Here is a 16,481-nt window from a genome sequence, read left to right as displayed (position 1 = left end):
GTTATTGGTTTGAGGGATACCCTGTGATTTGGGCTAACCATGGTTGTAGTTCTTTTTTCATTTATCATCTTTATTATGGAAAAACTTATGAACTTTATGGATTTAAATTGTCTATTTCTTTTAATCGGAGCTTAGTTCTGGATTTATATAAGAAAATTCGACCTTTGTTGCACATGACCATTTTTAGCCTGTGTAAATATATTGATGATTCTATTTTTAACCTTTTAATGAACTTGACTGTATTATGATATATGTGCTTTTATGATTTTGCAACAAAAAATCGAATAAAGCTAACTTTGAACTTTGACTTGGCCACAGTGCAGGATGATGAGTTTTCAAACCAGAAGATTGGCTACGATGTATTTCAGGTTCAAACATGCACGACGTGTCTCCATCTCTAATTGAAACATTAAAGGAGCGTTAGGAGAGCTGCAGTTTAGTGTGCCCAGCTACTTACTTGTATTAAACAAAAAAAGCTTTATTTTGTTTCCTTCAGTATGGTTCTGAAACATACTTCTAAAAATGAAGATCGAACAGTTATGCTTCCAAAGCTAACAGGGTTTCTCGCTCTCAAGCTAGGAGTCCCACCAATGCCAACTTTACGAAGCCTAAGCTCTTATGCGTCCACTTTTCACAGAAATGAGGGTTAACAATACTCTTACATTGAAATGCATTGTAAAACATTGATATTTTTGAGAAAGTCAGTAGTCACTGAAGAAAATGTGTACATTTTTACAAAGCAGTATGACCAAAACTAAGGTAGGACGCTACAAGGCAAAGTCTGTTCACATTATCCACGAGAGCTCCTTTTGCTCATGACCGTGACTCTTAAACTTGTGCAGAGCCCACACCCTCTCCGAGAAACAGCACTTCCTGTTCCTGTTTCCGTTATTTAGATCATGACTCGCTCAACTGTGTAGAACCGGAAACGAATGCTGCGTGCCTTGCTGAGTGCTTGACTGACGTTGCGACCTCGGCTGTTGCGTATGTGCCACCACAGAGTCAAACACTGCTCATTGATTTACAACCTCCCGGCATCTCTCTCCGTTTACAAAAGAGCAGCAGCTCGGGACTGTTAGTGTAAACGTAGGACATTTTGCAAAACAAAACATACATATATGTGGGCTTCTTGAGAGGTCAGGGATTGGTTTACACTGTTTTATTAATAGTGGTTGAATTACTTTATCACACAAATATAATTTCTAGGTTTTTGTCTCGAGCCTTTTATAGAACAAGTGTAGTAAAAGCAAAAAAAAACAGGGAATTCCAGTGTGAACCATCTCTTTTTCTGCATAAACTTTGCTATAATTGTTCGCTCTTGGTCTTGCGGCGCAACCTTAGAGCAGAGTAACCTCCCCGTTTCGAAACCTTGAATCTGCTCGACCACGGTTCCAGAAAGCCGAGATCTGCTCTGGAGTCACCTTGGGTTGCACAACTGGGAATGCCTCTAGTTCCTCTTGCACACCGCAGCTGTCACCACCCCTGACTTCACCCACCTCCTGTCGGCCTCCTATAGATGGACTGCCCTGGAAGAACTCGGACCCATGTTCCTCTGTGCTGTTGGAATCAGCCCCCGCTTCACTGATAGTGCCACGTGAGCTGGGCACTGCCTTGAAGCTGCTGTTGTCTGTCCTGCCTTCCTTGTTCCAGAAGTCATTGATGTGATGCAGCGTTATCACTGGCGGTGCCAGGAGGTGTCGATCTGTGCCAGCTGTTGAGATGGAGCTCTGGCGTGCCCCGTGGGTTGAGCGTGCCTTTGGGACAGGTGGCTGAGTCCAAGGGTCGACATCATCAGAGAAACCCCTGGTATGGGTGGATAGTCCATTTTCGTGTCTCTTAGTAGAGCCTTTGTACCAGAACTCAGATCTCTCCTTCATGGTGGCCGCTGGCTCAATCCACAACCCCTGAGTAGAGCTGCCAGTGGGGGAACTCCTCGCTGATATCTTGGCACTACGTTGCTGGCGGGAGGGTTCTTTAGGCATGTTCAACAGTTTACTGCACAGCACAATTGTAGCGACCATGAAAATGCCTGCCACTATTGCCAGCACTACCATGGCAATTAAGCAACGGCGACAGAATGGATTATCTGACGCCGTAGTGGTGGAAGTTGACATGCCTTGTGTCATGTAGGTCACATTTGAAGTCGTTGTGGTCATGGTAGGAGCGGTCATGGTTTCGGTAAGTGTTGACATGGTTTGATTCCCACCATGATTGGTGCTGAGCGTCTCATTGTCTACTGCATGAGGCATGGTGGGCGTGCTCGGCTCCAAATGCGTCTCAAGTCCGGTGGGCTTCAGTTGAGCAAGGGTGAGGCACGACAAGAGGGCGATCACGACAAGCACCCCATATACATCAACACTGTGTCTGGAAGAAGCAGCAGCCATAGTGAAGGCGTTGGGCAGCACCAGTAGAGGTCTGAAGAAATAGGGAGAAAAAGGAAGAGAATGAGACAGAGAATTTATGCTCGGTGCCATCACTACTGAAACAAATCACAACTTAGCTTTAGCAGATACCTCTTTATAAGAAGCGTCTCTCGGCAGCCTACCATGTAGTCAACTGACTTGTTTTTACCCATCTTGTGGCCCTAAGTACACGGTGCTCACGAAGTATAAGAGAACACAATTTTGACTCACAGTGGCGCTAAAGCCATTCACATCTGCGTGAGGTCTTATATTTTACCCATAGCCTAAATTAGATTCATTGTATTTTTGCATTGATAGTGAGTGATATAGGTATTGCCGCTATCAATGCAAAGGTAAAATCAATCAAAATTGGGATTAGAGAAAACAATGGCCTTGGCTCGTCACTAGAATTGTGCTATTTATTGCGCCTGATAAATAGCGCTTATTTGGGGTGGGTTATTTATTGGGTGGGATAAATAACACCTCTCCAAAGTCAGTGGAGTAGCATGCAGATTTTGTTTTTTAACGCACCAAAAATCCACCTTATATGGTAAGTACCGTACACATTTCCCCAGTTCAATTATGGCGGCTTGAGCTGCATACATTTAAAGAAAGGTGAGGTATTTAATACACCTGGCAATAACCGGGTGTGCTAAATACATCCAAAACTAAATCTGACCCAATGTAAGCAGGGGCTGGAAAATACCAAAGAACTCAGAACCAGGGCCTAGAACTGTGATTTGGGGTTTTTGGGTGAAAAAGTTGGCAATTGAAAAGGCTGGAATGGAAAGGAGTGTTTCTGTGTGCTAAGTAAGTTTCTAATGAGAACAACCACAGGCGTAGGGTTTGTCGACTGATGCCAGAGTTGCAGTGGCGGCTCCTTTGCTATGGCGGAGGAGTGTTGCCCCCCTTCCATGAAGCAGCAAAAGACAGGAAAAAATTAAATGATAATAACGTACTGTTATAATCATTTTATTTTGTCCTCCTGCTCCAGCAGTGTGCATGAGGGGGAGGGCGTGGCTGCAGAGCAGGGGAGAAGTGGTAGAATCTGCAGCCCCTGCACATAGAGAACAGGCCCGAGTAGAGGGCCTTAGAGCCCAGTGAGAAACAAGTCAAGGCACTTGGTAACAAGCATTTGCAATGCAATAGGTCTCGCAATTGCGAGATTTTGAGCTATTGGCATTTCAAATTACAATACCTTTTAGCTATGTGTTTAAAAAAATGGCAATAATAAAAGCCATTGTCATTTACAAAACCAAGAGGCCAAAGTTTCGAAAATTCAAGACCTAGTGCATTGCAAATGCTCGTTTTGCTGAGTCACACTAACACCTGTTTTTTATAGTTCTCTGGCAGACTTTACCATTATATTATATTCGTAATACTGTAGTTGTGATCAGGGGAATCAATTCTGGGGCCGGAATCGATTCTGGGTAGTATTTCACCCTGCATTAATGGGATTTAGCGGCATTTCCAACAGAACAAGGAATGATTGCAGACGAAATACCCAGCCCATTGGTTTTGAGGGAAGCTGGAGTGGCAGGAGGCCAGAATAGCAGTGGCGGCTCCTTCGCTACGGCGGAGGAGTGTCGCCCCACTTCCAGGAAGCAGAAAAAGAAAGGAAACAAACAAATAATAATAACATAAAGTTATAATCATTTTATTTTGTCCCCCTGCTGCAGCAGTGTGCGTGAGGGGGTGGGGCATGGCTGCAGAGCAGGGGAGATGTGGTAGAACACTCCTGTGCGCAATGCCTGTTTGTCCGGCCCTCACAGGCCACCCAAAACAGTCATGCCCATCTCCATGCAGGCTGCATTACAGCCTTCATGGAAAACATGCCCACCCCTCCAGCCCCTGGCTAAGCGGCGTGTCACGGCGCTCAGACCAATCACAATGCTGCATTGCCGCATTGTGATTAGCTGCAGGGAATGTGGGAGCCCTGGTGCTTCCTACTTCCTTTTTCTAACAAGAAGCCAGTAAGCGAACGGGACTGGACACAGGAGAGGCAGTGGCGGCCATCCAGCAGGGAGGTAAGTGAATTTATTTTTGTTTACCTGATTTCCCTCCGCCCCTTTGCCCCCCTGGCCCCTTTGCCCCCACCTGCCCAACTGCTGCTTCTATGCAGCAGCCGCAACTGCAGAGTTGACTTTACTTCAGTTGGAAAGATATTGATCAGCTCCCTCTACGCTGAAGTATGAAGGTAGGTGGGATACAGCAGCTGCCACCACAGCTCCTCACAAGCCAACCAGTTTCAGTCACTCCAGGCCCGTAATTACCGGGCGCAGAATTTGAGGACCATAACATTCAAGGGCCGGAGCCATCAGACATCCTGTAGCTGCTAAGAACTGTATATTAACTTCCCCCCATCCCCACACCTTTCTGGGCTTACCACTTCAACTCATAATGAGGGCCCAGGTCCCAATTTATATACTGTTTCAACGCTTCATGACTATAGAAGTTAAAACAGAAAAGAAAATAAAGCAGTATGTGTAATTGAAATCCACCCGCCTCCACTGGCTTTAAATATATTGAGGGACTGGTCCTTATTAAGCTTCTCCCAAACCTGCGAGAAACATTGGCTTTTAGTGCTATGTTTATGTCTTTCATCATACGGATGGAGTTCTAAGGCTTATTGGATTCAAATTTTAATGTCCAGATAATGGGAATCTCCTCCTGGGTTGCAATTTGTAAACTTGCCAATAATGTAGCCAAGCACACAAAATTGTGCTGCTGATTCTAGTCAATTTCTATCACGATCAGCATTAGTTCAAAGTTGATTGGGAAGCTAATGGTAACTACAATTTTGTTTGGGATTATTACCAGTGTATGCCAGCAGCTAAAATGTAGGTAATGCCTGCGGCATGGCACTGTAGGAGGGAGGTTGACTATAGGGGCATTCCCCCGCCTATCGTTTTGAAGCATTACCTGACCGAAGGTATTAATATATGCCCTTCAAATAAGCAGACTGTATATATGTTTTATGTTGCTTGTTGTTTTTTAAATATGGACAGGACAACCTGAATATTTTACTACATTAAATTGGGCTTATATAGATGTCCTGATGAAAGCCCCAGGCCCTAAGTGGCCAAACTATGATGACTGAAACATGTTGACATGTGTTAGAGTGTCAGGACACCTTGTCTTATTAAAAACCCCTTTTAATCAAGAGAGGGAGGGAGAAGCGGAGATTAATTCCACTTCTGTCAGGTATACTGTACTTACCCTTCTTCAAAGATGAGCCCACTAGCTGATTGTTCTCTGTCAGGGACGGGCGGCAGGACTCTTTCTTCGCAAAGTCCTTTCTGCGACTTGTGCTGACTCCGGGGCATGGAGGACTTTGCAAAGATTGAGTCCTACCGCCCGTCCCTGACGGAGTACAATCATCTCCAAAACAAACTATAGACAAAAGATGCATCTATAACTCAAGTACGAAGATGAGTAAGTGGGCTCATCTCTGAAGAAGGGTAATTGCACTACTTACTCCTAACTAGATATCGCGAGGTAGCATGTCACTACTTGGTCCTGAAGAAGGCCCGCAGACTCGTAGGGGCACCAAAGGGCCGAAACATGTCGACCACTTATGACCTTCACTAGGTGCCATGGAACAGTAACTCTTCTACCCAGCACCGCCTATTCTTTTAATATTACCCAATACTCAAGAAATTAAAAACCATATTGAGAGACGGAGGTAATCTTAATCACACCCTCACATTTTCTGATCACAACTGTTGTAAAAATCCAGATGGTTTCCCTCCATGAGGAGGAAAGCATTTCCCTTTGGGAATCGAACACTAAAGTGAATAAAAAATACCCAATGATGATGCTATTCACGTAACCTATAAGGCGGAGAACCAAGATATACCGCACCGCACGTTTTTTGTGAATGAGGGTTTTTAAGCAATGAGAACCCAAGACCCTGGAAATACACAAGACATGTGATTCATTCTCCTTGATATTATATATTAATTATTAAAATCCCCCTCATCAATTTTGATCATATCGAATATAACTAGTATTAAAAGATACTGGGGTGTCCTCCAGGTATTTTCGTTCTCACTAGTAGACCTTCATAAAATAAATATCACACAGTCTTCATGGCGATTAGTTAAGCCCATCCTGGGTTATAGGGACTTGGCTGTGACCCAATAATGAACCGTGACACTCAGAGTATGTGAGGGTCTATAAGAAAGCCCACTTCGGTTGTTAAATTGAAGTTGGATCTCACCCGAACAGATATCTGGCATTGTGGGTTACAGGTAGTATATAAAATTTAAGGAGACCTTGTTGTGAGAAGTTGGCATGGCATATGATGTCCACTATTCTAGTGGGCACCTTGCACCAGTCCAAACGACCCTTATTTGATGGTAGGTTTAGACAACCTTTATAGAAAGCTATCCTAGTGGTAGCTGTGGAGAGCAGCCTCAGGCCAAGTCTTGAAGTAATGTAAAGCAGCTTGTTTTACCAGTCTATAATCTCTTGAATGATCAAATGAAAGAGCACCACTCCAGGTATATCATTAAAATATATGTATTTATTCTAAACACAACCCCTCTAGTCTCTTTATGAGGCTAGAGGCAAAAGTACGATACAAGAAATTAAATAGCACACAGTAAATTAGCACAGTATAGGTTTTGCCCTAGGGGCCTCACAAACCATATATTAAGAAAGTGGTATAAAAACCAAGGGGCATATTACCAAGCATAAGCGAAAAATATAGCTATGCTTGGTTAGCGGCTATATTAATATCGCCGTGCTTCGCCCATTTTTATTGCTTAGGAGCCTTGCTATTATCAAGGTTTATCTCCTGAGCGATAAAAATCGGCCGAAATGCATGATTATCGCTGAAAAGTCAGCGATATTCATGCATTACCGAGCAAATGCTCTTAGCCATGTTATCCACCTACCATTGGATAACATGGCTAAGAGCTGCTCTGGGCAGGCGTTAGCTTTTGGACATAATCGCGCTTAGCGGGATTATTTCCAAAAGTTGGTAATAGGAGTTAGCGATGTTAGCGACTGTTTCCAGTCGCTAACATCTTGGCACGCCCACTTTGCATGTCATTAGCGATATATATCGCTGACATGCAAAGTGGGCTCCCAGAATCTTGCTATCTCCTACTAGCTGTCGCTAACTGGTGTTAGCGACAGCTAGGTAATAGGGCGATTAAATTATCGCCGCTTTAGCGGGAAAAATTCCCGCTAAAGTGGCGATAAGGCCCTTGGTAATATGCCCCCAAGTGAGGGATAGAAGTTAAGCCTAGGTCCTGTAGAACCGCTGGGGCAACCAGGAACCACCCAATGTAGGGACGCAGGAGACCCACGGGGGACGCGTGCAGTGTCTTAACACAGCCACGAATCACCATTGACTTCTATGGCGAAAGTTAAAGTTACAAAGTTAAAGTTTAAGGACATCTAGGAGTGGACAACGGTAAAACCCTTTCAGTACTAGACACTTCGAGAGTCAAGACCCATGGGAGCACTGAAGTACTTGTGTTACCTCACCCAGGGAAGCCGGGTGCATGGTGTCTTTCCATGACGGGTTTAGTTGTCGATTCCATTGGAGAGCTGCATAGAAGTGCTGCTGGCGTCCAGGAGAAGAGTGTCCAGATGGATCCAAGGGTGGATCGGAGATCTGAAGAACCTGAAAGCAGAGGGGACAGAGTCTGGGTCACTAGCCAGTGACCAGGATAGTGACAAGAAGATGCCAGCCAATGTTGGGTGCTTTAAGGTGAAGTAGGTGAAGCTTGACTCTTCAGCCACGAGGTCCAGGAGGTGTCGACGACAACCAGGAGCTGGATTTGAGCTGTCCCACATCGGATGTCCAGTGCTGCAGTGTCGGTATCCAGATTAGACCCAACAAGCCTTGGCAACAGCAACCCATGCAAGATGACACGATTGGCTTTGGTGCAGACAGCAAGGTCTGAGGGACTTACCCTTTGGAGGAGATTCAGGGCACATATGGAGCAACCAGGGAAACCCTATAAACAAAGTAGATTCCTTCATGGGGACCCACTAGCCAACGGACTAGATATTGCAAATGTGCCTCAAGCTGAAGTGCTGAAAGCGGGACCAAGGAACACTCGTGGAGTGTAGGCCCACAATCTTCGATGCAAAAGGTGCTCAGGCCGTGGACTATATGTAGCACAATGCACAACTTCGGGAAAGCTTGGGAATTTCATGCACTAGCAAATGTGCAGGATGTCCAGGAGTTCCAGTCCCACGTCTCTTGTGATAGCTACAGGTCTCAGCTTCGCTGGGGACTTGTGTCAGCCTCGGAGATCTCTGGAAGTCCATGTCCTGTGTCACAGATTCTTCGGGATCCAGCGGGAGCCTCAAAAATGCAGACCGGTAAGATGCTTCTTTGGTGCCTGTTTGAACAGGGGAGTCACTCCTTGACCCCAAGGGAGATTTCTTCCATCTTCCAGTCGATATGGAATGTCGAAAGTCCACGATTTCTGTATCAGAGTTTCCTCCAGGGTAATCCAAAGTCCTAGTGACTGGATTCCTATACTTATACCAAGTTTAGGTGTTGGACTAACTCTAGGGTCCCACTTATGGGAGAAGGGGGTGGTTACACCCCTTCCCCTTTGTCCAGTTTCACGCAAGAGCTGGGGCTGAGTGCCCCAGCAAAAGGTTTGAACTGGAAAATGCATGGGACACCTTGTGTGCCCAGGTAGTGTCTGAAAAGCATTCACTGAATGCAACCCACCCTGCCCTAATACACTAAAGCCTGTCTGGGGAGGGGCTAGCACCTCCCTGGACAGGAAACCTATTGTCCAGGCCTCCCCTGCCAGAGTTTCGTCCAGGAGCAGGAGGTCAGACTCCTGTCTGTGGCAGCAGCATCCATTTTGTGATGCTGAGGTTCTTTTAAACATTTACCGGGTAAGTAAGTGTGTACATGTCTTCTCCCTCTAGAACGGTGGAATTCTACCCCCGTCGCCAGAACTGGCTGGGGGGTTGGGATTCCAAAGTGTTTGACACCTAACACGACATGTTTTGATAAAGCCAATCCAATGTTAGCATTAACCGCGAGGATTATAGTGCACTTAAGAGTATATGGTATGGATATATCATAGAACAGCTATAAGGAAGGGATTCCGAAAGCTGCAGAGGGGCTCAGGTCATGCTAGGGCACCCTCTCACACAAAACCAAGCACTCAGCCTTCAGGATTGTCAAGGCCTGCCATAGGAGTGACTTATAGGTTTATATGTGTCTATATATATAGGTAGATATAGGTATACTATATCTAAGTAAGGGGTGCTTACACCACCTTACCCAGGCTGCAAGTGCAGACCTGTGGTGCCATTTTGGAAGGCTTCCCGGGGGTGGCATAATACATGCTTCAGCCCCTGGTAGGCCTTCCGGGGCACCTATGCCCTTGGTATCTAAGGTACCATATACTAGGGGCTCACAAGGGTAACCCAGTAACCAATCTGGAGTGTACCTAATGTACATCTAACCAATTTAGAGAGGGAAACAGATAGGCTGGGACCCTGGATAGCAGGATCCCAGCCAAACTAAGTCAAAAATCATCAAAACATCAGGTAAAAAGTGGGGGTAACCATGCAGTAAGATTCCACCTTCCTACACTTGTATTCCCAGAATTTGCTCTCTTCTCTTCCAAGAAAAACAAGAAACACTCTGAGAGATTAGTGACTCTTCTATTCTTATGGACCTGGATGAAAGGGTCCTGGATTTTATTGCTTGCTAACACACCTGAGCTAGGTTATCGCTGCCAAGAAAGCTATTTTTCATGATAGAAACTGCAAGTTACAGGACTAGGGGAGTACAAAGGATGGATCCATAAGTCATGTGAGAACTGTGTTTAGATTCCACACAGATGGAGGAGGCATTCTAGGAGGTATCACATTGTCAACAGGCATCGGGCTGGCATCAGACCTGTAGACCTAGGCATGGTCTTTGTCTAAAGGCAGGAAGGTTTTGGAGACAAAGTCTGTGCTTCATTGTGCTCCTTCTCTGAGGCACTGGAGGAGACAGTCTCAGGTTTGGACATGCCCTGCACCACCAGAAAGCCAGAGAGACCTGCTTCATGTTCCTCGATGTTGGGAGAGCCTTGTTCCCCGAAGATGTCAGGGGTTTTGGGTGAGAGTTGCTGATGCATGTCATGATGCCCCCAGCATCTCTCTTCATGGTAACTGGAGGCGTTCTCATGGTCGGGGAAGAGACCAAATTTGCATACACCATCCTGGTCTGACCACAAGTTCTTGGTGTCGCAACAAGGCCAGAATTGGAAAGGTGGACATTCCATGGCACTCATCCCTACGCGTTCTCTGAAAATGCAACCTCTATTCCCTTGTAGGTTGTCAAATGGTGGTTGGGTTTGAAAGTCTGATCACTTGGTGTAGAGATGTCAGAGAAATGGGAATGCAGTAATAATTTGGCTTGGGGATTTCAACACTCACCCATGTGATAAGATAAATGTGTTGGCTTGTGGAATACAGGATGATGATGGAGAGAGCGTTTTTCACTTTTGTCACAAGGAGTATGGTAATACCTTGAATAGATTATTAATAATAAATAATCTTGTATTTTTAAATAAGTCAGAAAATTTAACTGGTCAATTAGAACCTACCTTTTAAAATCATTTTTCTACTTCTTCCCTTGACTATGCGTTGGTCTCTCACTCTATAAAAGGCCTTTTTTCTCATTTTGATATTGTATTCTACCCCTTTAGTGATCATGCTGGAATAACCTTTTTCATGCAATCCGTAAAGAAAGCCGATTGTGCTTTCAAACCCCTATAAACCCCGTAATTGCAAGAGAAAATGGGATTGTCCTAAAATGGGAAAAAATAGACACTGAGTTTTTTGGCCAACCTAGTGTCCAAACGCTTTGCGGAGATAATGCTTTGCTTGGATTCAGTTTTACATGAGAGAATTATTCTGGTTTTTGAGCTAATTTTATCTGATTTTAAAAATAATTTGACTCGCGCTATTCATAATGGCCAATGTAAAAAATATAGTTGGTTTGATGACGATTGTGATAAAACACTGAAAAGTTTACATGTAGCTTTGAAATCTAAACCCAGAGACACAATAGCAGTTAAACGTCTACGCACAGCCTATAAAAAAGGAAGAATTATCAGGCTTAAAACCTTAAAAGAAGAATGGTGGGAAAACCTGCAGAAGGCAGCAAAACTAAAAAGCTTGCAAGCATTTTGGTCTTTGATCAATGCTCCGTTCTTAAAAGACGAACAGGCTATGACCACAGATACCAACATCGATCAGGAAGAATGGGTGACCCACTTTGAAGAGCTTTTCGGAGTGAGTGATATGCCAACTCTACAATCTGATTCCCAATCTATAGAAAGTAATGAAAGACCTGCTAGTTTTACACTTGCTGAAACTAAGCATGCCCTAAACCAATGTAAATGAGCAAAAGCAGCAGGACCAGATGGAGTCCCTATTGACATGTTTTTAGATAATCAAGACCTGTGGGCCCCACTCCTTACAAATGTTTTTAATAAAATTGCCCAAACATGTGCACCTCCATCGTGGAAGACAACAGTAATTGTCCCAATATATAAAAAGGGGGACAGATCAATTGCGAAAAACTATAGACCAATCTCTCCGATTGATTCTACTGCAAAGTTAGTGGGCCGTTTGATGTTAAATAGATTAGAGGATTGGGCCCTGGAAAAAAAAATATTATTATTCTTTGCCAGTTTGGCTTTAGGAAAGGGAAAGGCACTGTGGAACAGTGTCTGAGCTTGAGCCTAATTATAGCGAAATACACGGCAGCAAAAAAAGGTCATCTCCACCTGGCCTTCATGGATTTGTCCGCACCCTTCGACTGCGTGGCACAGCCTAGGTTGTAGCAGATCATGGAGGCCATGGGAATCGACCTGAATATCATTAATATTATTCGTGACCTGTATTCAGGTGCCACAGCATGTGTTCGCTATGGATGGGTCGGCGAGAGTACTAGATCCTTCAAAATTGCAAAAGGCGTAAGGCATGCGTGCGTACTTGCCCCCTTCTTATTTGTTCTTTATACCAACGGCGTACAATCTGCTCTGCCAGGTTCCACCCCGGATGTCCCTTATGTAAACTCAGCACAGGTACCAATTTTATTGTATGCGGACGACGCAGTGCTTTTAGCTCGTACGGGCAATGCACTGCGCCGCCTAGTTCAGGAGTAAACCCAATTCATGAATAACCTAGATATGAAGGTTAATTATTCAAAATCTTTTATCTTAGTGGCAGGTACTAAACAGCGAAGTTATTCACAAATCATTACTGAAGGGGGCAAACTGGGAGTTGTTGACTCTTTTAATTATTTAGGGATTATGTTTGATGCCCAAACTAATTGGCAGAAGATGATTGCTAACAGAGTGTCCCAGATGGAGAAGAACATTGGGGCACTAACAAAATTCATTAAAAAAACTGGCCTAAAACTTATAGATATGATAAAAACAGTGTATCAAGCAAAGACTGTATCTGCTGCCACTTATGGGGCTGCCCTTTGGGGAATAAGGGATTGTGCAAAACTGCAGATAATTGAAGATAATTTCTTAAAAAGGGTTCTATCTTTACCAATTTCATGTGCAAACTATAATTGCCACATGGAACTGAGAACACCTTACATTACTGACACCATTGCAGTGGCGCAGGTTCTTATGTGGCATTCAGTATGGCAAAAAGAGACCCATGCCTTAACAAGAGACATTATAAAGGATGTTCTGAAATTAGATGGGGTGGGTAACATCACTTGGTTAACCTATGTTGAATTCACATTGAAAGCGGTTGGGCTACATCGCCTTTTTGGACCCTACTACTTGTTGTTCAATCTCAAAAATTGACCTAAAAATGCGATTGCTTTCTAATCGGCACACAAAAAGGGAGGCTAAAAATATTAATCTGTCGACAGTAAAAACATACTTGACTTCTCCTAGCATAATGCAAAAGGATACAAATACCATATATCTAACCTTCGTCGCTAATCTACCGCATAGGTACATTCTGGTGAGGTTTCGCCTGAATTATATACCTTTAATGTTGGGTTTTCCCCGTAATGTTTATGTTGCTTCTGATCTCCCATTTTGTCCATGTGAGCAGTAATCTGCTCAGAATGACATACATTTTTTGTTTTTTTGTAAATTTTATTGTGATGAAAGGAAGCGATTTATTATCCCCATTTTGCGTAAAATGAAGTTCAGACAGTGTTGTGTAACCCTTTATTACCTCCAATCATTACCTGACCCTTTTGTCTGTTGTTCTCTGGCTTCCTTTTTGCTATCTGCATTGAAAACGAGACGTACAATTTGCTAAAATTATATACCGAACAATTAACTGATTTTATTGTATTGTGTAAATAATTATGAATTTATATTTTTATATTACTATTTTTATATATTTTAACCATACTGTAATGTTGTGAAACACTGCAAATGTTTCTTTTTACTGTAGTATACTTTTTATGCCTACATTGTGTTGGCGAAATAAAGTTATTCTGACTGACTGACTGACTGGGAATGCAGTGGGAGAAGGTTCACAGGTTATCTTCAGAGTCCGAAATCTGGAAAAGCTGGTTCTGAAAACATCAGGAAAAGCAAATTGATCCCTGAGCTTGTACACAAAACATCTGAACTCGATGGCAGAAGGTAACGTTGTCTTTGTGCATTGTGGACTAGGGAAGGAATCACAACAGGTTGATGGCCAGAGTTTGTAGAGCATGTGTATCTAAAGCCACACATGATACAAACATGTGGTTATATGCCTGATGGAATAGATCTGGTGCAATGTATGTATTTAGCCATTCTGACCATTTCAGACCCCACAGGGTGGCTTTGGTCTTCAAAACTGGTTGAAAAATATAGCAGAAGTGAAACCTTCCTAAGTGGAAATCAATGACCTTTTCCTAGCAAGTGACAGGATCTTCTACTTGCTATTGAAATTTTGGAAGAAGACGATCACAGTGTGTGATCTGTTATCAGACTGAGATGTACAAAGTAGACAATGATAGTGTATGGTCTGCTACCTGGCTGAGGTGGGCTGCGTGGTAATTGGTCTACTGTGGCTGTTGAGAGGCTAAGTTTCCTGGGAAGCATATTCTTGGACCTTGTCAAGGACGTAATAACTGGGAAGGTCTAATACTCACAGAACAAAATTGAAATTGACATTCCCCCCACCCCATTTGCACCACTGGGAACTCCTACATTTCATAGATTTGTGCCTCAAGACCTATTTTCTAAGCATTCACATCTTCCTATGAGAATTTTCCTTTGGAGCAGAGTACTGATTAGATGTGCTTTTAGTAGGTTTTCCAACTGATTTACTATGTTTTCTGTCTCAGTGCAGGCTTCAAAGGAAGTTCGTTGTCCAGCAACAGATTAATATTTTGTGTTAAGGCATTAAGTCTAGATGTTTCTTAGGTTTGAATGATTTTTTATGGCTCTAACTTCTTTCAGGATCATTATGAATGTGGTCTTCGTTGAGGTGAAGACTGGAGAGGGGTGCCTTGGTCTTCTGAATCCTCAGTATATGAAGAGAGTAAGGTCTGCAAATGTTTGGGGATATTGAAGGGGTATTAATCATAGTCTCTTAGAGAGGTATAGAGCCTTGAACCAACTGAAATTAGATTATATTGGTTTGAAAGCATCCTTTAATACACATGGGGGATGTTGGGTTTGTGGATCTGAGTTTAGTGTGTTTAAATGTCTATGGGAAAGATGGCTGCCAGGAGCAGGGTCTGCAGGTTGGGCTGCACTTGATCTCCTGTGAGGTCATAGCTGCTCTCCTTTGGTGCACCAAAACTCACAATGAAGCTCAGAGTAGTGTAGCTGGCACTTTCATTTTCTAACAGTACTCAAAGAACCTAGGGTCCTAGCACAACCTAGCTCACCACACTCCGACCTGATTGAATAAGTGCTCACTGTGAACTTTGCCAGGAGTTGTGGTGGCCCTTTCTGATCAGTGTAGGTGGCATCCTCGTCCTGTGTGGCCCCTGACTGATCTGCACCAGAGCTGGCTCCGCCAGTTACTTCTGAGACAGCATCTATTGGTAGTGCACATCCACTCAGGACTGAGAGGTGTTCCTCTGTAATGTTGTCTGTGAGTGGAGCAGCCCACCTCGCACCCGTTGTGAGGGGGGGTGGCGGCTGCGGAAGACCCAGAGGGTGTGGAAGCAATGGGCTGGCCCAGCGTCCGTTCGGCCAGCACGCAGGTTTAGAAATAAATAGCCCAGAGACCTGGGAGTTGCTCAGTAAGTGTCTGGCCAATAACGCACCTCAAGTGTGCCCGTGCTTGATTCTGGTGAGGCCCACCACCTACGACACAACACTGGCGACGAAGGTAGGATCACCACCCCGCCGACCTTCGCTGCTGCATCTGTGCCTGATACCGGCACGTCCTTCGTGGGAGCGCCCCAGCCGCGTCTCCAGAACGGCCTACCTTGTCTCCGGTGCATCTGTCTCAGTGCACGCAGCCCCCGCGGCTTTCAAAGGCGGGGCCTGCTGTAGCGTCGGTGCCCTGCATCGCACCCCTGGTACCAGCCTGTTCCACCTCCGAGGTTTTCCTCCTGTGCCTCAGTGCGGCGCTCAGCCATGTGTGGCCCGCTGCTGCCTCCGCTCCGCTACAGGCCAGTTGCGCATGCGTGCACACGTTTAGGGCCTCAGCTGCACCCCGGCCCTCCAAGCCTGCCTGAAACACGCCGGTGAGTGCGTTCACACACGCACAGCCATCAAGACTCCAGCCTGTGCTGCGCACGCCCTGCACAGTCTCCTTTGGCCCTCCTGCTCAGGCCACGGCCCCCAGGACTTTGTGCTTGCTGCTGAAGCCAGGTGGTGCAGAGGTGCACCAGACCCAAACCCTCTACACCGTTGAGGACACCTCCAGGCCCTGCCCCGTGCCTGCAAGCTACAGCCACGCAGCGCCCCCGCGCACATTCTTAAACACACCCTGCGGTTACGCCTGGCACGGCCCTGCGGACTGCACCTCCAATCTGCTGCAGTTTCACGCCCTGTCGGCCTTGGGCCTACTCTTGGGGTCTACTAGTAACTGTCTTGCCTCCACCGGCTGCCCAGCCTGGTCACGCCTGGTAGCAATCCGCCATGACTACAG

General features: G+C 45.0%; 1 protein-coding gene across 1 annotated transcript in view; it reads right to left on the bottom strand.

Moving 5' to 3' along the window:
• Positions 1-457: 457 nt before the first annotated feature.
• The window catches only part of C7H16orf54 (chromosome 7 C16orf54 homolog), a 33,009-nt gene continuing 16,985 nt past the window's right edge, over positions 458-16,481 (bottom strand). Inside the window, exon 2 of the mRNA XM_078652442.1 lies at positions 458-2,415. Within this exon, the coding sequence (XP_078508568.1) occupies positions 1,338-2,384 (1,047 nt within the window). The 5' untranslated portion in view covers positions 2,385-2,415 and the 3' untranslated portion in view covers positions 458-1,337. The remainder of the gene's footprint in view (positions 2,416-16,481) is intronic.

Source organism: Lissotriton helveticus, chromosome 7, assembly GCF_964261635.1.
Source record: "Lissotriton helveticus chromosome 7, aLisHel1.1, whole genome shotgun sequence".
Classification (NCBI taxonomy): Eukaryota; Metazoa; Chordata; class Amphibia; order Caudata; family Salamandridae; genus Lissotriton; species Lissotriton helveticus.
This window is presented reverse-complemented; position numbering and strand designations above follow the sequence as displayed.